Source organism: Prunus dulcis, chromosome 2 (assembly GCF_902201215.1).
Source record: "Prunus dulcis chromosome 2, ALMONDv2, whole genome shotgun sequence".
In the NCBI taxonomy this organism is placed as follows: Eukaryota; Viridiplantae; Streptophyta; class Magnoliopsida; order Rosales; family Rosaceae; genus Prunus; species Prunus dulcis.
In genome coordinates, this window is record NC_047651.1 from 21,879,543 (window position 1) to 21,900,770 (window position 21,228).

At 37.6% G+C, this 21,228-nt stretch overlaps 3 protein-coding genes across 5 annotated transcripts; 2 read left to right on the forward strand and 1 right to left on the reverse strand.

The window, feature by feature from the left end:
- Positions 1-678: 678 nt before the first annotated feature.
- LOC117619696 (ras-related protein Rab2BV-like) lies at positions 679-2,907 on the reverse strand. 3 transcript variants are annotated; one of them, XM_034349703.1, is made up of 3 exons: positions 2,744-2,907; positions 2,343-2,535; positions 679-1,574 (listed from the first exon to the last, which is right to left on the reverse strand). In XM_034349703.1, the coding sequence occupies exons 2-3, from the start codon at positions 2,505-2,507 to the stop codon at positions 1,089-1,091; spliced, it is 651 nt and encodes a 216-aa protein (XP_034205594.1). In that variant the 5' UTR covers positions 2,508-2,535; positions 2,744-2,907; the 3' UTR covers positions 679-1,088. The 3 variants fall into 3 exon arrangements, with proteins under 3 accessions (XP_034205594.1, XP_034205592.1, XP_034205591.1); XM_034349701.1 differs by having other exon boundaries at positions 2,678-2,907; XM_034349700.1 differs by having other exon boundaries at positions 2,674-2,907.
- A 6,432-nt stretch (positions 2,908-9,339) lies between these two features.
- LOC117619472 (cucumisin-like) lies at positions 9,340-12,338 on the forward strand. Its single transcript, XM_034349440.1, is given in 11 exon segments — positions 9,340-9,431; positions 9,612-9,709; positions 9,812-10,055; positions 10,154-10,380; positions 10,383-10,583; positions 10,586-10,665; positions 10,754-10,857; positions 10,937-11,152; positions 11,242-11,353; positions 11,474-11,687; positions 11,803-12,338. Coding segments are annotated over 11 exon segments (2,118 nt in total). The 5' UTR covers positions 9,340-9,345.
- Positions 12,339-16,612: 4,274 nt separating this feature from the next.
- Positions 16,613-20,830, forward strand: LOC117619268 (cucumisin-like). Its single transcript, XM_034349183.1, is given in 10 exon segments — positions 16,613-16,713; positions 16,904-17,001; positions 17,103-17,346; positions 17,445-17,628; positions 17,630-17,962; positions 18,051-18,154; positions 18,234-18,449; positions 18,539-18,650; positions 18,771-18,984; positions 20,295-20,830. Coding segments are annotated over 10 exon segments (2,127 nt in total). The 5' UTR covers positions 16,613-16,627.
- The last annotated feature ends 398 nt before the right edge of the window (positions 20,831-21,228 follow it).

The window sequence follows — 21,228 nt, forward strand, 5'->3', positions numbered from 1 at the left end:
GTGGCTTGCGAAAGCAGATCGTGAAAGAACCAAAAAGAAGTTTGGCATCTGCTTTTGTGGGGTGTTTAGCAATACAGACTGTTTCCTTCGATATGAGATCAAAATATTCCAAAACTGCTGACATTTTTTAAGGACTAGGATTCTTTATCATTAGATTAAATTTCTGGAACATCATAAGTTTGATTTTTAATCACTCTTTTTACTTAGAATTATGCCCTTTCCACATTAGATAACCTTTTCTATTAGGGAAATTTTGAAAGCTAATCAATTTGTTTCAAGCCCCTCGAGCAGTAAAGAGTGTTACATGGTTGAGGTTCCTGTTCTTTCTTTTCCTTTTCTTTAATACAATTTGTAATTCTTGGATCAGTGATCATGAAGAAACCAAATCATTGCATTATCACCCGAAGTTCACTCCCTCAACTTTTTTAGAAGTTTGATCTTATAGGCACCAACACTGGCACCGGCGTCATCTTCACCACTGGTATTTGCCTGTACTACCATACTTTAATCCTTTTACAAATTCAAATGTTGTATAAATAATGAAAATTGTAAACCACAAGATTTCAATCCCCTCATTTTGCACTATGCATCCATCCAAATTCCAGATACTTGTCACTTCACAATGCACTGTGGAACATATTTTTCATGTGTTTTTCACCAATCATCTACAGCACATCATATTCCCAACTACATTTTCATTTGTCAAGAAGTAACATGGAAAGATTTATTGCAGTATCAGGTACATACATTCACAAGATCAAAAAGAATAAACAGTTAAAACAAGAAGAAGAAAACAATCATATGAAACTACAATTACAATGCTTGTTTAATCTAATCCTTCCCTATACCAAGACTCTGATTACCCTCCCATACTTTCCGGTACCAGAGAAAAATCAATAGAGACAGCGCAAGGCTGTCGTGATCATCTTCAACTATGGTTCACTAAAACGCTGCCTTTTTGCTTTGGCCTCTACAGGTAAACACATGAAACGAAGCCAGAAAATAGACCCCATTTCTGTAAACAAAAACAAAAAATTTTATATGTTTGCCTACTCTTCTTTCCCTCTTGTAGAATTAGCGATAGCTTGTCAGTTAGAGCAACAATTTCTCTTATTCACGTCACCAGATAGATTTGCAACATTGATGGTAGTGCCATGAGGAAGTCCAGTCGTGGAAACTGCCTCCTGTGCTGCTAGTGCCTTCTTACTTATTATGTGGTAGATATCCAACAAAATGGTTTGAAATGCATTCTCAACATTGAAGGCTTCCAATGCTGAGGTTTCAAGGAAAGAGAGGCCTTCCTTCTCAGCCAACAGTTGAGCATCTTCTCCTGGGACTGCCCTCAGGTGATTCAAGTCAGATTTGTTACCGGCCATCATTATGACAATGTTAGAGTCTGCATGGTCTCTCAGTTCACGGAGCCACCTCAGCACATTGTCAAAAGTTTGCCGTTTGGTTATGTCATAGACCAATAGTGCACCAACAGCCCCTCGGTAGTAAGCACTGGTTATGGCTCGGTACCTTTCTTGACCTGCTGTGTCCCATATTTGTGCTTTCACTGTCTTCCCCTCTACCTGCATCAGAATAAATTTCAGTAAATGTGTTATGAAGTAAAGTGTACACAAGGCCACTGAGGAGTGAGAAGCAAACAGCTATTCATGAAAATTTTAATGCTTGAAAAGAGCAAAAATCATTTGATAGTTGTTCCGATTTCATCATGTATCTTTTGACATATACATTGGCTGCTCTACTGTTCATAATAAGAGAACACCCTCAAAACCCTGCACACAGCCCTGCCACTAAACACTTGAATTGCATCTTGAAATTGGCCAAATGTCACCAAACAATATATAAACTGCAGAATGGCGGTGGTTCTACAAACAACAGTGAGGGGTTTCCTTTTCAAATAGCTTTTCATCCTTAGAGCCTCACAAGCTATATATATATATATATCACCGCTAAAGGTGATGCATCACAAAAATCAACGGGCAGACTCATATGCAGGGAAAAAAGATTAAACTTTACATACTCCATCCATTCCATACTATCACCATGGAAACATAAATGATTATTAAATCCAAGAGAAAATAAAACACGAAAGTAAAACAAATAAATTTTACAGACTTCAGAAGGCAAATTTGCCTAGGGAAAATGAAATTTACCATCATCAACAATTCTATAAACTTTGAGTACAAAATTGAATGCATTTCCCACAATTCTATAAATGACCAATTATTATTCTTTCAACATTGATGTTGAAAGACAGCAAAAAAAATACAGAATTGAACAATCCAAAAGCAGGAAATTGCAAATGGTCAATTTCCGAACAAAGACAAACCAACCTGCAATGTCCTAGTTGCAAATTCAACTCCAATGGTGGACTTAGACTCCAAACAAAACTCATTCCGCGTAAATCTCGAAAGAATGTTCGATTTTCCAACGCCCGAATCTCCAATCAATACAATCTTGAAGAGGTAATCATATTCGTGATCTACTTTGTACGCCATACGTTCTACTCCTCACACCAGACCAGACCTGCAAGATCCAGTTCACCAAAATCCCACAACAAAAACAATTAACAATCATAAAACCAAAAACAAATTTGTTCCCATTTGCTTATTTTATCGGGAAGGAGAAGAAAAAGGGTTCTGATCAGAGAGCATTTTCCTTTACCTACGTTTCCTTCCCAATATGATTTTCCTGAGAAACAAACGGTGAGTGAGTAACAAGAGAAGAGACTAACCACAAAAAGAATGGCGTGCAGAATGGCGAGAAAGAATGAATCTTTTTTAAACGGGATTTGAATATTGGTGGGTTTTCTTGGGGATGTTTTCGCATTGAAGTTTGTGGAAACAGAGACGAGAGAAGAAGAAGAAGAAGAAGAGAAAAAAAGGAAAACGGATGAAAATGCACTCAAAACGGACGAGCGGAATTCGGAGAGTGTGTGTTAAGTAAACGATCCTTGAGACGACATGTCGTCCAGTTAACTAAGCCTCGCTTAAAATTTTAAGCCCATCCTCAAGGCTCAAGGTGTATCCAGGCCCACTTTGATTGGCCGTTGAAGAGCCCCATTGTGTTTCTTATTTTATTTTTAGATAAATTTTAGTTTAGTATCATAAACCTTTACTCATATTTTTAGATTATTTCGAAATTTTAGTAATGTGCTTCTTCTTCTTATCAGCATGGGGATTTGTTTTTGATACCTTTGCGTTTTGTGTTTGCGATGGGAAAGTTGATACACACAATAGGGGCCAATGGCCATAGAAAATTCCAATCCAATATCTAAATGGGATAGGAGAGTAGTCTTGAGTGTCTGCGAAAGCGCTTTTGCTTTTTGGTAGTGGGGTGGTTGAGCTAAGAAGCGCTAGTGAGTCCATTATCATTGTGCCGGACCAATTTAACACTCGACAATATATGTCGTGGAAAGTTAAAGTGACCAATTTAACACACCACAATCATGGTGACCAAAATTATTTTGTTTTCCGAAATTATTTATGTTAAATCATGGCGATCAAAATCATTTTCAACTTAGTGACTAAAGTTTCGGTAAATAAAATGAGATTTGACCAAAGTTTAAAGGGATACCACAATAAATAAGCCTTAAATCAATCAATGTCCACGTAAGTCAAGCTTAGATTTTCTTTTTAGAAAATTACATTTTTAGCTATATGAAGGTTGAAAGTATTAGGGAGTTACAATAGTATTTCAGTTACAATAGTTTATCCTACTAATGATAGAAAATGGTCATTTATCTATTCTACATAATATCAGAGCAAGGCTTCAAGTGTTGGGCCCAACGGCCACACGTGCTCCCACATCACTCAATATGTGTTGCCCACGTGTTAGGCTTCAAAGTTTCCCAAACATGCAGTGGTATATTGAGAGTATTTGTCCCACATTGAAAAGTTAAGGGACCTATACTGAGTTTATAAGGAGTTGGGCTACTCCCCCCATAGCCAATTGGTTTTGAGGTGGAACCTCAACTTCCTTCATCGTATCTATGCTCTTGTGATGATCTTTTCTTTATTACTGCGTTGTCCCACGTCCATATCTTATTTTATTGTTTATATGGTGCTTTAAAATTCAAATTTGCCCATGCTATCTTTTTCTTTTCTATGTGTCCCAAGTTGGTTTCAGCTCGTATCCTTTTATGTCAAAACTCGCATCCCTTTATGTCAAACTTGCCGCACCCTCTCTCAATTCCTTTATTCCCTTCAAATATTCCTCCTACTCTCTCTGCACGCATCCCTTTCTGATTTTCATGTGATGAATTTTCTTTTGTTTCCATTCCTCATCTTTATTATATTTGTAAAACTAAAAAAAAAAATGCACTTGTTTGAATTATTGTTCTTTCTCATTCCTATTTACGACATTGCTATTTCTCTTTATCCTCCATATAGGGTGATTCCTAGGTAGAGTTATGTTTCTCAAGTACCTAGAGTTGTGTTTCCTAGGTACATTTGACTTGTATGTCAGCCCGTCATTTTATTCCTTCATTCCATGAGTCCATGTGCTCCTTCACCTGCTGACTTTCAATGGGCGATATGTTTACTTTGTTTCTCTCATGCCGTTGTTGCAACTCTAGAGATTGGAGTTCTTCTTTTTTGGTTCCCCTTACTGGACTACTACAACCAATAATTGCTGCCATCTCCATCACCATGTAGTTCCTTCATTCAAATCTTGCTATGCTAACGTTGTGCGCGCTCAATTGGCTAATGATAGGAAATGGTCAGTTGTCAGTTACGTTGTTATTAGGCCATAACTCCATATTTATGTCAATGATAATGGCTTGCTGTAACTGTAGATTATTCTCTATAGAATTGGTATATATATATATTGTATAATGATCATATAAATGACTGAGGGAAAATAAGTTTCTACAAAAAGCACTTTAACAAATAGTCAAATATTCCAAAAAAAAATTAAAGCAAATTGTTGTTTTTCCTTTGCCACAATCTACTTAACTTCTATTCTCCACATGCCACCTCATTTAAATTTCGTCCAAAAATTTGAGAGTTGACACATCACATTGAAAAAAATGAACATAAATTTCATCCATAGGAAGAGCCCAAAGCAGGGCTGTGCCTTGTTAAGCTTTTTTTTCCTTTTCTGGCTTCGGCCTGCCTTGTAACCAAAAAAAAAAAAAAAAAGGAACAAAAATAATTGTCTCATACTTAATAATTAATAATAATTACTAACCCTAAAGAGTTCAACGTCAAGCCTGCAACTTCTTTTCATCTTTTCAGGGCTCCACAAGAATCATCTCCCATTTCAGCAAAATATGGTTTTCTTTGTTTGTTAATGAGTGAAACTTCATTGAAAGACAAAGATAATACAACCACCGACAAGAACAAAGGCAGCAAACAAGCCACAAGACGAGAGAAGAATAAACAGAGGGAACCAACCAAGTCTCTCAGTAAAAAGAAGAAGAAAAATCCAATCTTACAACCAGAGGGACTCGTCTCTTCGTAAACACCACCTCACAGTCTATTTTCATCCCATATCATAATAAATTCTTGCCAATCCTCAAAATCCAATCTTACAACTACTTTAGGGAATTAGTTTAATAAAAAAATATCTTATCAATTTATGGCAATGTCATTCTTATGTGTGGTTGCAACCGGAAAGAATCTAGTTCAAATAACACGCATACGAAATTTAATCTATTTGTGACTTGTTATACTGATTTGACACTATGAAAAAATAACAACCTAAATCTTAACCACAGAAAATGAATCTGCTAATGAAGGTTACAGATTCGGTCAAGAGGAAGAAACCTATAATATCGTAGCCGCTCATGGTTATTTTGGCCGATTGATCTTAGCATAACAGATATTTTGTTCTTGAGGATAATTGTATTTTATTTATTTTGATTGAGTTAGTAATAAATTGAGTTTTTTTTTATTATTTAATTATTATAAATATGTTATATATATAATCAAAGGGGTATAATAAGTTATTGGGCAGAAAGAAGACATTGAAAAGCAAAAAATGAAAAGAAAAAAATATGAAGAAGAAAAAAGAAGAGAGAGGCTGCAGAAGATAGGTAACGTTGGTTTAGGGTTTTATTTTTTTTAATTACTTTTTTATTTTAAGTTTTAAGCAAATTGTTTTTTTTTTCTTCTAATAAAAAATTAGTGATGTGTCAACTCTCAAGCTCCTTGGATGAAATTTAAATGAGGTGGCATGTGAAGAGCAAAAGTCAAGCAGATCATGGAAGAGAAAATCCAAGTAGAGGATCCGAATCCAAAGTTAACAATCTCTAACTCTTTTGAAAAAGTGTTTTTCAGACAGCCTCTAAAATGTGTTATGGTCAAGGAAGATGATGGTGTGAGTGCATGGAAGAGCATGATCAAAAGCTTACTTAATTTAGAAGGAAATAAATAATTACGGATTCTGATTTCTTACCGCAAATTCTTAATATGTTTCTCATTTACTTGTCTTTTAATCTTAATTGTGAATCACAAATTCAAAACTGCGTGAACAAAAAAGCGAGTAGTGCATTTTTGGAAGAGCGTGAGATCAAATGTTAGATTTGTAATACACGGCTAGGATCAAAGCAAACATGTGAAATGCATTTTTGCTTTGTGCTGTGCCAAATGCAATCAATCTTCAGTATTTCAGTAAAGTCAGGTGCTTCAAATATGGAATCCAACATTAAAGAAGTGGTATAGTTAAGGTAAGGAAGATATGGTGTGAGTGCATATGGAAGACTTTGATCACAAAATTTCGGATTCAGATCCTCTACCAGTTCTTAATGCGCGCTTGTCCCTTTGCTTGCCTTTTAATCTTAACTGTACATGACAAATTCAAAAGATTGTGAACAAAATGAGACTTGACCAAAGTTTCAAGGGATATTACAGTAAATAAGCATTAAATCAATCAATGTCTATGTAGTCAAGCTTAGCTTTTCTTTTTCGAAAACTAAATTTTTAGCTACATGAAGGATGAAAAGTAGTATTAGAGAGTTACAGTAGTTAATCCTACTAATGATAGGAAATGGTCAGTTGTCTGTTATTAGGCCATAACTCCATATTTATGTTTATGATAATGGCTTGCTATAACTGTAGATTGTTCTCTACAGACTATATATATATATATATATATATATATTGCATAATGATCATATGAATGACTAAGGGAAAATGAGTTTCTACTTGGTATCAGAGCAAGGCTTCACGTGTTAGGCCCAACGGCCACACATGCTCCCAAGTCATTCAATATGTGTTGTCCACGTGTTAGGTTTCAAAGTTCGCCAAACATGCGGGGGCGTGTTGAGAGTGTTTGTCCCATATTGAAAAGTTAGGGGACGTAGCCTAGGTTTATAAGAAGTTGGGCTACTTCCCCCATAGCCAATTGGTTTTGAGGTGGAATCTCAACTTCCTTCATGGTATCTATGCTCTTGTGATGATCTTTTCTTTATTATTTCTCTAACTCACATGGTTTTATTCCCCATTTCTTATTTTATTGTTTTTATGGTGCTTTGAAATTCAAACTTGCCCATTCTCTCCTTTTCTTTTCTCTGTGTCCCAAGTTGGTTTCACTTCGTATCCCTTTATGTCAAACCTCGTATCCCTTTATGTCAAACTTGCCGCACTCTCTCTTAATTCCTTTATTCTCTTCAAATGTCCTTATGCTCTTTGTGCACGCATCCCTTTCTGCTTTTCATGTGATGAATTTTCTTTTGTTTCCATTCCTCATCTTTATTATATTTGTAAAATTTTAAAAAAATGCACTTGTCTGAAATATTTTTCTTTCTCATTCCTCTTTACAACATTGCTCTTTCTCTTTATCCTACCTAGAGGGTGATTCCTAGGTAGAATTATGTTTCTCAAGTACCTAGAGTTGTGTTTCCTAGGTACATTTGACTTGTATGTCAGCCCGTCATTTTATTCCATCATTCCATTCCATGAGCCCATGCACTCCTTCACCTACTGACTTTTAATGAGCGTTATGTTTACTTTGTTTCTCTCATGCCGTTGCAACTCTTGAGATTGGAGTTCTTCTTTTTTGGTTCCCCTTACTGGACTACTACAGCCGACTACTGCCGCCATCTCCATCACCATGCGATTGGTAGGGGAGTATTAGGGAGTTACAATAGTATTTCAATTACAATAGTTAATCCTACTAATGATAGAAAATGGTCAGTTGTCAGTTACGTTGTTATTAGGCCACAACTCCATATTTATGCTTATGATAATGGCTTGCTGTAATGGTATATTGTTCTCTATAGACTTGTATGTATGTATGTGTGTGTGTATATATATATATATATATACATTTTTGAAACTGACTCTAGACTTGTATGTATGTATTGTTCTCTATAGACTTGCTGTAATGGTATATTGTTCTCTATAGACTTGTGTAAATTCGAAACTGCATGAACAAAAAAGCGAGTAGTGCATTTTTGGAAGAACGTGAGATCAAATGTTAGATTTGTAATATTACACGGGTACGATCGAAGCAAACTTTATGCTTTTTTGCTTTATCAGTATTTAAGTCAGGTGCGTCAAATATGGAATCCAACATTAAAGAAGTGGTACAGTTTGAGGGCATATGGAAGACTTTGATCACAAAATTTTGGATTCGGATTCGGATTCGGATCTATCGGTTCTTAATGCATGTTTGTCCCTTTGCTTGCCTTTTAATCTTAACTGTAAAGGTGTGTGAACAAAAGAGTAGTGCACTTTTGGATATGGGCGGGATCAAATGTACGGATTCATTAGATTTGTAATGGACGGCTAGGATCGAAGCAAACATGTGAAACGCATGGCTACTTCTTAGTATAAATACATGATGTTATTGGATGAGCTTGCCCCATCTTTTCCAAGGAGTACGTTTTCTAGGTATGGATTTAGTTCCATGGTCGCGAAAAGAGTTTTTCCTTGTAGTGTGGTTTCTCCTTCTCAGCCTCACATGTACTCTACTATTATAGTGTGGTTTTTCCTTGTAGAAGTTTTATACCATTATAGTTTAAAACTTCTACATACTTGGGCCTATTTGATAACTATTTTAATTTTAGTTTTTAGTTTTCATCTTTTGTGCCAAAGTATAGAGGAAAAAGAGGGATAATGGAAGTGAGAATGTGAGAGTGGAGATGGGACAAAAAACTGAAATCTATTTCAAATTGTTTTCACTTTTGTTACTCGTCCCTCTCGTCCTCTCTCTCAATCTCATCTTCCCTCCCATCCTCTCCTCATCATCTTCTCCTATACTCTAGCAACAAAAAAAGAAAAAAGAAAAAAAAAGAAAACTAAAAACTAAAAACTAAAATTGAAATGGTTATCAAACGGCCCTTAATAACGTTAATTATGATTATATTAATCGCAGGTTTATATTGTGTACATGGGGGACAAGCCAAAGATCGACATTCCCACCACTACCACATTGCCTCTTCATCTAAACATGCTTCAAAACGTAGTTGGCAGCAGGTTAATTATCACATATATAATATAAGTTTACTGCCTTTTTTTGTTAGGATTAACGAGTTTTCTGGATGATTAATTGGTGACAATTATATAACTAATTAACATTACAAGGATATGATTTGCAATTCAGTAAACCATAGCTAGACCCTATATAATTCCTAACTTGAGTTAGTTTATGTTCAGCAATATTGAACAAGAACCTCTCCTACTGCACAGCTACAAGAGAAGCTTCAATGGCTTTGCTGCAAAGCTAACAGAGGAAGAAGCTCAGAAAATGGCTGGTTGTGGATCTAGCTTTCTTTCCAACTTTGCATAAAAAGTACTGACCATTATAAATTTATATCTAACTGGAAGCTTGTGTGTGTGTGTGTGTATATATATAGGAATGGCTGGTGTGGTGTCTGTTTTCCCTAGTAGGAAGCAGAAGCTCCACACAACAAGGTCATGGAACTTCATCGGGTTTCATGAAAACGTGAAGAGAAGCACTGTTGAAAGCGATATCATCGTTGGGATGATCGACTCTGGAGTTTGGCCTGAATCTGCCAGCTTCAGTGATGCCGGGTTCGGCCCACCACCCAAAAAATGGAAAGGCACATGCCAAGGCTTATCCAATTTTACTTGCAACAAGTAAGGCTAATATACTAGACCTATCATGTTGGAAGATAATAAATGTAAAAATTATCCGTTTTATGTGATAATTGATTGACGTGCTATGGTTGAAACAGTAAAATCATTGGAGCACGGTATTACCGCATTAGTGAACCCTTCGTCAAAGGTGAGATCAAGTCTCCACTAGACTCGGAAGGCCATCGAACCCACACTGCATCAACGGCGGCAGGAAACTTAGTTAGCAAAGCAAGCCTATTTGGTTTGGGGTCGGGGACAGCAAGAGGAGGGGTCCCATCAGCACGTATTGCGGTGTACAAAGTATGTTGGTCGAGTGGTTGTAGTGACGTGATATTCTAGCGGCATTTGATGATGCGATCGCGGATGGTGTCGACATACTATCTGTCTCCCTCGGACCCGCATCGCCGGACGATTATTTCAGGACACCAATTACCATTGGAGCCTTTCACGCTTTCAGAAAAGGAATTCTGACTTCCACTGCTGCTGGGAACGACGGTCCAGGCCCCAAGACCATCGCAAACTTTGCGCCATGTTTCTTTCTGTGGCTGCAACCACCATAGATCGGGAGTTTGTTACCAAGGTTCAATTGGGTAACCAAAAAATCTATGAGGTACAATTAATAGAACCTATAGCTAATTAACCTGCCCTCACTTAAGCAATTGAATTAATATATTAATTTGCTTCATTGTCGTATATAGGGAATTGTAACAAACACATTTGACCTCAAGGGCAAGTTCTATCCTCTAATATATGCTGGAGACGCACCCAATAGGACAGCAGGCTACGACGAGTCTATATCTAAGTAAATACAATTATACACGTTGTGTAATATTTATTGGATATAGTTTCAGTCTGATAATTAATATGGTGGTACCGTACAGGACATGCAAACCAGGCACGTTAGACCACAATTTGGTGAAGGGCAAGATTGTTCTTTGCGATGGGACGACTGGCTATGGGGCCTATTTTGCAGGTGCAGTTGGAGTTATTTTGCAAAGCCGACCTGTTGCAGATGTGCTTGACCCTCTTCCCATGCCTGCCTCTTGCCTTGGTTTGGATAGTGGTAACAGCATTTACTATTACATTAACTCAACAAGGTACACACAAATATTAATTGTAACTTTTAAGCTAAACCAGATCAGAATGAGGTTAATAAATTTTGAATATTGTAATGATTAATTTGTAGGAACCCAACTGCAACAATTTTTAAAAGTACTGAGGATATTGACACACTGTCCCCATATGTGCCATCCTTCTCATCAAGGGGTCCTAATCCAGTCACTCCTAACATTCTCAAGGTACGTACGTAATTACTTGGAACTTGATGAACACTCAAGACACTTTTATTTTATATATAATTAGCTAGCTAGGCTGCAGCACTTCATCTTTCCTTAATTTTTCTCCTTGTTATGTTGCAGCCAGATATAGCTGCTCCGGGAGCTTCTATTTTGGCAGCATGGGCTCCAATTGCCCCGGTTTCGGATTATCCAGGAGATGACAGAGTAGCATCATATAATGTAATCTCAGGGACATCAATGGCTTGCCCACATGCCACGGGGGTAGCTGCATACGTCAAATCATTTCACCCCAATTGGACTCCTGCTGCTATCCAATCTGCTCTTATTACCACCGGTAGGGCTGTGTATAAACGTGATCAGTTATTATGCCAGAAAAATTATTTTAATTACGTACAATTTTAGTATGGCCTAACCACGTATATCTTGGATTATTTGTAACGATTTTGTAGCAAAACCCCTGAGTCCCGATCTTAACCCTGAAGCCGAATTTGCATACGGAGCTGGCCAAATTGACCCTGTTAGGGCTCCATATCCTGGTTTGGTATATGATGCTACTGAACTGGACTACATAGAATTTTTGTGTGCACAAGGCTATAGTACCAAATTATTGCAATCTATTACCGGGCACAAGAGTAGCTGCTCATCAAAAACTAATTATGGAGCACTCAGTGATAATTTGAATTATCCTTCTTTTGCACTTTCCTCCTCTAATCCAAACTCCATCAGTGGGGTTTTCAATAGGACAGCCACAAATGTTGGATCACCAAGGTCCACATATAAAGCTAAAGTGATTGGTGCAACGAAAGGACTCGAAATCAAAGTTAATCCAAGCATTCTATCGTTCTCATCTCTCGGGCAGAAGCTATTTTTCCAGGTCACGGTAAAAGGGTCAATTCATCACAAATCCAGTGTCTCTGCTTCTCTGGTGTTTGATGATGGTACTTTCCAAGTCAGGAGCCCCATTGTTGTCTATGCTATATATTAAGTGGTGCATGGATCATGCAATCCTGTATTGATGTAAGAATAAGAAAAAGCAAATTGCACTACTGAGGATCAAATGCCACATTCTCTAATATTTAATATATATATATATATATATATATATCGATTATGAGTGATGAGACTTTACTATGATGCCAAAACTTGAAATGTATCTTTTATCTTATTGTACTTGTTTGGAGTGATCCCATGCAAGCCCCATCCCTTGTTGTTGTTCTTCTTATTGTTTTTTTAGGACATTTCGTATTGAGAAGGGCGATAACATACTAAACTCACACATACTACATGGATGCTAGGACTCGAACCCAGAACCTTTCTGACGCAACGAGATATAATAGATAGGGAGATAGAACGATAATCCTACAAATAACAATGTCGGAATCCACCAACCAATTGGAATCCACCAGAGAAATTGAGTAGGTTTATATTGTGTATATGGGCGACAGACCGAAACACGAGGTTTCCACTGCCACAATATCATCTCTTCATGTGAACATGCTACAAAACGTCCTTGGTAATGGCGTTGCACAACAAGAATCTCTGTTGGTGCACAGCTACAAGAGAAGTTTGAATGGCTTTGCTGCAAAGTTGATGGCGGAAGAAGCACAAAAGATGGGTGGTGAGGATGGTGTTGTGTCTATTTTCCCCAGCGGTAAGAAGCAGTTCCACACAACAAGGTCATGGGACTTCATTGGGGTCGTATGACAAATGATTCCAACAAGTTTATTTTTTTTTTTTCAGCTAAACCCATGAGTGCCAAACTTAATTCTGATGCTGAATTTGCATACGGAGTTGGCCAGATAAACCCTATCAGGGCTCCATATCCTGGTTTGGTATATGATGCCGCGGAAACAGATTACATCAAATTTTTGTGTGCACGTGGCTACAACGACAAATTTGTTCCCATTTGCTTATTATAACGGGAAGGAGAATAAACAACGTTCTGATCAGAGAGCATTTTCCTTTACATACATTTCATTCCCAATATGATTTTCCTGAGAAACAAACAGTCAGTGAGTAATAAGAGAAGAGACTAACCACAAAAACAATGGCGTGCAGAATCGCGAGAAAGAATGAATCTTTTTTAAATGGGATTTGAATATTGTTGGGTTTTCTTGGGGATGTTTTTGCATTGAAGTTTGTGGAAACAGAGACGAGAGAAGAGGAAGAAGAAGAAGAGAAGAAAAGAAAAACGGATGAAAATGCACCTAAAACAGACGAGCAGAATTCGGAAAGTCTGTCTCAAATAAACGACCCTCCAGATGACCTGTCGTCCAGTTAACTAAGCCTCGCTTAAAACTTTAAGACCATCCTCAAGGCCCAAAGTGCATCCAGGCCCACTTTGATTAGCCGTTGAAGAGCCCCATTATGTTTCTTATTTTATTTTTAGATTAATTTCAGTTTAGTATCATCAACCTTTACTCATAGTTTCATTATTAAAAACTAAGTATTCGATTATTTGGAAATTTTAGTAATGTAGTTCTTCAAGTAGACGGTTGAAAAATCTGTTAAATAATAATATGGCACAACTCACTTATATCCTTAATTACAATAAAAATTTTATAAAGTTTTTATCAAAAAATAATACTAATAAATTAAGAAATATGGAAAATAAAAACCTTTACAATTTTAGGATACCTTGACATAAAATATTGAGGCGTGCAGTGCAATGCAGTAGTTCTAGATCATGGCATTTTTTCAGATGTTTCTTTTTGGGTCCAAATTTTCTGATGTTGCTTGGGTACAACTATCACATGCAATAAGATTAAGCCCATTCTCAAACTCATACTGAAAAGCCCAAATTTAGTGTATTTTGTATCATGTCACATTGACATGCATGAAAGTTATGCTGCTAGCGTTTTTTTTTTTCCTTCTTGAATGTTTCAAATGTAAGGATAAACTGTTTTTAACTACTTGATCTACAATTGATGTGGTTCAAAATCCCCAAGTGGTGCATTCAATGAATATTTGTATAAACCCCTTCTCCCCCAAATCGTTTGTACTGAAAAACTTACTTGAGCTACAACTTCATTGTTGTGCCTTTTCTTTTCCTTTTCTTTTGAATTACATTTGGTGATCAATTAGCTCAATTTTGGAGTTGATTCCCATTGAGAGGTTTAGAATCACTGCAGTGCTGGTGCAGAGCCACAAGACAAGAGAAGTTTCCTTCAATGAATGGGTGTAGTGCAAGCGAGGCTGACGGCGGAAGAAGAAGCACAAAAGATGGCTGGTGTGGAAGGAAAGGTGTACCGTGTCTGTTTTCCCTGCTTCAGCGGAAAGAAGCAGCTCCATCTCCACACAACACAACAAGGTCATGGCGACTTCCGTGGTTTCCCTGAAACAGTGTCCAACAATATCAACAAAAAGCGATATCATCGTAGCGTAGAAGTGTTTGAAAAATTCTGAAATGCGATATATTACTGCAATCATTTGGTGCAACGATTCTGAAGAATGTTTTTTAAATCGTGTATTGGCTGAAAATTATATATATAGATGCTGTTAAAATGACTCTGCTACATATATATTATTCATATCCTCTTCTTATGCGCATGGGGAATTGTTTTTGATACCTTTGTGTTTTGTGTTTGCGATGGGAAAGTTGATACATACAATAGGGGCCAATGGCCATAGACAGAAAATTCCAATCCAATATCTAAATGGGATAGGAGAGTAGTCTTGAGTGTCTGCGAAACTGCTTTTTCTTTTTGGTAGTGGGGTGGTTGAGATGAGAAGCACTAGTTGTGAGGGGTAAAGTAAGACTAAACCAAAATTTCAAGAGATACTACAATAAATAAATCTTAAATCAATCAATGCCTACCTGAGTCAAGCTGAGCTTTTCTTTTTTGAAAACTAAATTTTTAGCTACATGAAGGATGAAAGTAATTTAACAAATAGTCAAATACCCCAAAAATTAACAGCCTCTAATATTTTTGAAGAAGTGCTTTTCAGACAGCCTTTAAAACGTGTTATGGTCAAGGAAGATGATGGTGTGAGTGCATGGAAGAGCATGATCAAAAGCCTACTTAATTTAGAATGAAATAAATAACTACGGATTCAGATATGTTAGATTTGTAATACACGGCTAGGATCGAAGCAAACATGTGAAATGTTCTTCGAATTTCTGTGCAGAGTTTGAAAAGGGTTTAGGTTAGTTTAGGTTAAGTCAAAACCTAGCTTCTTTCAATCTCTAGTTTTTCTCTTTTGAAAACTCAATATTTTGAGATAAAGAGTCAAATATACCAAAACATGTTCTATTAGAAGTGCATGTTTTTTTGCTTTATATGCAATCAATCTTCAGTATTTGAGTAAAGTCAGGTGCTTCAAATATGGAATCCAACATTAAAGAAGTGGTAGTTAAGGTAAGGAAGATATGGTGTGAGTGCATATGGAAGACATTGATCACAAAATTTCGGATTCGGATTCGGATCCTCTACCGGTTCTTAATGCGCGCTTATCCCTTTGCTTGCCTTTTAATCTTAACTGTACATCACAAATTCAAAAGATGTGTGAACAAAAGAGTAGTGCACTTTTGGATATGGGTGGGATCAAAGGTACGAATTCCTTAGATTTGTAATGCATGGCTAGGATCGAGGCAAACATGTGAAACGCATGGCTACTTCTTAGTATATATACATGATGTTCTTGGATGAGCTTACCCCATCTTTTCCAAGTAGTACGTTTTCTAGGTATTGTAGTGAGACCCCCCATAATGGATTTAGTTCCACGGTCGCCAAAAGGGTTTTTCCATGTAGTGTGGTTTCTCCTTCTCAGCCTCACATGTACTCTTCTAATAGAAGTCACTCATTCTGCTGCTCATACGGATACCAGAAAGGCATGCAATTCTCCTCTATATATATATATATATATATATACCATTTTAGTTTAAAACTGGCTTCTATATACCTATAGTCCATTTGATAACCATTTCAATTTTAGTTTTTAGTTTTTATTTTCTGTGCCAAAGTATAGAGGAAAAAGAGGGAAAATGGAAGTGAGAATGAGAGTAGAGATGAGATTGAGAGGATAGGATAGGAGGGAGAAGTAAAGTGGAAATAAAAACTAAAAACTGAAATCTATTTCAAATTGTTTTCACTTTTGTTACTCCTCCCTCTCATCCTCTCTCTCAATCTCATCCTCACTCCCATTCTCACTTTCATTTTCCTCTATACTCTAACACAAAAAATGAAAACTAAAAACTAAAATTGAAATGGTTCTCAAACGGACCCTTACTAAAGTTAATTATGATTATATTAATCGCAGGTTTATATTGTGTACATGGGGGACAAGCCAAAGCTCGACATTCCCACCACTACCACATTGCCTCTTCATGTAAACATGCTTCAAAACGTAGTTGGCAGCAGGTTAATTATCACATATATAATATAAGTTTATTGCCTTTTTTTGTTAGGATTAACGAGTTTTCTAGATGAGTAATTGGTGACAATTATATAAGTACTTAACATTACAAGGATAAGATTTGCAATTTAGTAAACTATAGCTAGTCCCTATATATAATTCCTAACTTGAGTTAACGTTTATGTTTATGTTCAGCAATATTGAACAAGAACCTCTCCTACTGCACAGCTACAAGAGAAGCTTCAATGGCTTTGCTGCAAAGCTAACAGAGGAAGAAGCTCAGAAAATGGCTGGTTGTGGATCTAGCTTTCTTTCCAATTTGCATAAAAAGTACTGACCATTATAAATTTATATCTAACTGGAAGCTTGTGTGTGTGTGTGTGTATATATATAGGAATGGCTGGTGTGGTGTCTGTTTTCCCTAGTAGGAAGCAGAAGCTCCACACAACAAGGTCATGGAACTTCATCGGGTTTCATGAAAACGTGAAGAGAAGCACTGTTGAAAGCGATATCATCGTTGGGATGATCGACTCTGGAGTTTGGCCTGAATCTGCCAGCTTCAGTGATGCCGGGTTCGGCCCACCACCCAAAAAATGGAAAGGCACATGCCAAGGGTTATCCAATTTTACTTGCAACAAGTAAGGCTAATATACTAGACCTATCATGTTGGAAGATAATAAATGTAAAAATTATCCGTTTTATGTGATAATTGATTGACGTGCTATGGTTGAAACAGTAAAATCATTGGAGCACGGTATTACCGCATTAGTGAACCCTTCGTCAAAGGTGAGATCAAGTCTCCACTAGACTCGGAAGGCCATCGAACCCACACTGCATCAACGGCGGCAGGAAACTTAGTTAGCAAAGCAAGCCTATTTGGTTTGGGGTCGGGGACAGCAAGAGGAGGGGTCCCATCAGCACGTACGTATTGCAGTGTACAAAGCATGCTGGTCGACTGGTTGTAGTTTCGCTGATACTCTAGCGGCATTTGATGATGCGATCGCAGATGGTGTCGACATAATATCTGCCTCCCTCGGGCCGACGTCTCCGGACGATTATTTCAGGACACCAGTTACCATTGGAGCCTTTCACGCTTTCAGAAAAGGAATTCTGACTTCCACTGCTGCTGGGAACGACGGTCCAGCCCTCAAGACCATCACAGTCTTTGCGCCATGGTGTCTTTCTGTGGCTGCAACCACCATAGATCGGGAGTTTGTTACCAAGGTTCAATTGGGTAACCAAAAAATCTATGAGGTACAATTAATAGAACCTATAGCTAATTAACCTGCCCTCACTTAAGCAATTGAATTAATATATTAATTTGCTTCATTGTCGTATATAGGGAATTGTAACAAACACATTTGACCTCAAGGGCAAGTTCTATCCTCTAATATATGCTGGAGACGCACCCAATAGGACAGCAGGCTACGACGAGTCTATATCTAAGTAAATACAATTATACACGTTGTGTAATATTTATTGGATATAGTTTCAGTCTGATAATTAATATGGTGGTACCGTACAGGACATGCAAACCAGGCACGTTAGACCACAATTTGGTGAAGGGCAAGATTGTTCTTTGCGATGGGACGACTGGCTATGGGGCCTATTTTGCAGGTGCAGTTGGAGTTATTTTGCAAAGCCGACCTGTTGCAGATGTGCTTGACCCTCTTCCCATGCCTGCCTCTTGCCTTGGTTTGGATAGTGGTAACAGCATTTACTATTACATTACCTCAACAAGGTACACACAAATATTATTTGTAACTTTTAAGCTAAACCAGATCAGAATGAGGTTAATAAATTTTGAATATTGTAATGATTAATTTGTAGGAACCCAACTGCAACAATTTTTAAAAGTACTGAGGATATTGACACACTGTCCCCATATGTGCCATCCTTCTCATCAAGGGGTCCTAATCCAGTCACTCCTAACATTCTCAAGGTACGTACGTAATTACTTGGAACTTGATGAACACTCAAGACACTTTTATTTTATATATAATTAGCTAGCTAGGCTGCAGCACTTCATCTTTCCTTAATTTTTCTCCTTGTTATGTTGCAGCCAGATATAGCTGCTCCGGGAGCTTCTATTTTGGCAGCATGGGCTCCAATTGCCCCGGTTTCGGATTATCCAGGAGATGACAGAGTAGCATCATATAATGTAATCTCAGGGACATCAATGGCTTGCCCACATGCCACGGGGGTAGCTGCATACGTCAAATCATTTCACCCCAATTGGACTCCTGCTGCTATCCAATCTGCTCTTATTACCACCGGTAGGGCTGTGTATAAACGTGATCAGTTATTATGCCAGAAAAATTATTTTAATTACGTACAATTTTAGTATGGCCTAACCACGTATATCTTGGATTATTTGTAACGATTTTGTAGCAAAACCCCTGAGTCCCGATCTTAACCCTGAAGCCGAATTTGCATACGGAGCTGGCCAAATTGACCCTGTTAGGGCTCCATATCCTGGTTTGGTATATGATGCTACTGAACTGGACTACATAGAATTTTTGTGTGCACAAGGCTATAGTACCAAATTATTGCAATCTATTACCGGGCACAAGAGTAGCTGCTCATCAAAAACTAATTATGGAGCACTCAGTGATAATTTGAATTATCCTTCTTTTGCACTTTCCTCCTCGAATCCAAACTCCATCAGTGGGGTTTTCAATAGGACAGCCACAAATGTTGGATCACCAAGGTCCACATATAAAGCTAAAGTGATAGGTGCAACAAAGGGACTCGAAATCAAAGTTAATCCAAGCATTCTGTCGTTCTCATCTCTCGGGCAGAAGCTATTCTTTCAGGTCACAATAAAAGGGTCAATTCATCACAAATCCCGTGTCTCTGCTTCTCTGGTGTGGGATGATGGTACTTTCCAAGTCAGGAGCCCCATTGTTGTCTATGCTATCTATTATTGATGTAAGAATAAGAAAAAGCAAATTGCACTGCTGAGGATCAAATGCAAATTGCACTCTAATATTTAATATATATCGATTATGAGTGATGAGACTTTACTATGATGCAGAAACTTGAAATGTATCTTTTATTTTATTGTACTTATTTTTTTAGGACATTTTTAATTGAGCTGGACGATAACATACTAAACTCGCACATACTACACTGATGCGAGTTACTTGGAACTTGGAACTTGATGAACACTCAAGACTGTTTTATTTTATATATAATTAGCTAGCTAGGCTGCAGCACTTCATCTCTCCTTAATTTTTCTCCTTGTTATGTTGCAGCCAGATATAGCTGCTCCGGGAGCTTCTATTTTGGCAGCATTTCCTCCAATTGCCCCTGTTTCGTTTGTTCAAGGAGATGACAGAGTAGCATCATACAATTTCGTCTCAGGGACATCAATGGCTTGCCCACATGCCACTGGGGTAGCTGCATACGTCAAATCATTTCACCCCAATTGGTCTCCTGCTGCTATCCAATCCGCTATTATCACCACCGGTAGGGCTGTGTATAAACGTGATAAGTTATTATGAAAGAACAATTATTTTAATTACTTACAATTTTAGTACGGCCTAACCATGTATATCTTGGATTATTTGTAACGATTTTGCAGCTAAACCCCTAAGTCCCGATCTTAACCCTGAAGCCGAATTTGCATATGGAGCAGGCCAAATTGACCCTGTTAGGGCTCCATATCCTGGTTTGGTATATGATGCTACGGAGCTGGACTACATAGAATTTTTGTGTGCACAAGGATATAGTACCAAATTATTGCAGTCTATTACCGGGCACAAGAGTAGCTGCTCATCAAAAACTAATCATGGAGCACTCAGTGATAATTTGAATTATCCTTCTTTTGCACTTTCCTCCTCTAATCCAAACTCCATCAGTGGGGTTTTCAATAGGACAGCCACAAATGTTGGATCACCAAGGTCCACATATAAAGCTAAAGTGATAGTTGCAACGAAGGGACTCAAAATCAAAGTTAATCCAAGCATTCTATCGTTCTCATCTCTCGGGCAGAAGCTATCCTTTCAGGTTACAGTAAAAGGGTCAATTCATCACAAATCCAGTGTCTCTGCTTCTCTGGTGTGGGATGATGGTACTTTCCAAGTCAGGAGCCCCATTGTTGTCTATGCTATATATTAAGTGGTGCATTGGATCATGTAATCCTGTATTGATGTAAGAATAATAAGAAAAAGCAAATTGCACTACTAAGGATCAAATGCCACATCTCAAATATCGACTATGAGTGATGAGACTTTACTATGATGCAGAAACTTGAAATGTATCTTTTATGTTATTGTGTACTTGTTTGGAGTGATCCCATGCAAATCCCACCCTCGTTGTTGTTCTTCTTTTTGTTTTTTTAGGACATTTTATATTGAGATGGGTAATAACATATTAAACTCACACATACTACACGGATGCTAAGATTCGAACCCAAGACATTTCCTAAGAAGGAACATTTGCTCCAACATATTAAACTTACACATACTACACGGATGTTAGGACTCAAACCCAAGACATTTCCTAAGAATGAACAT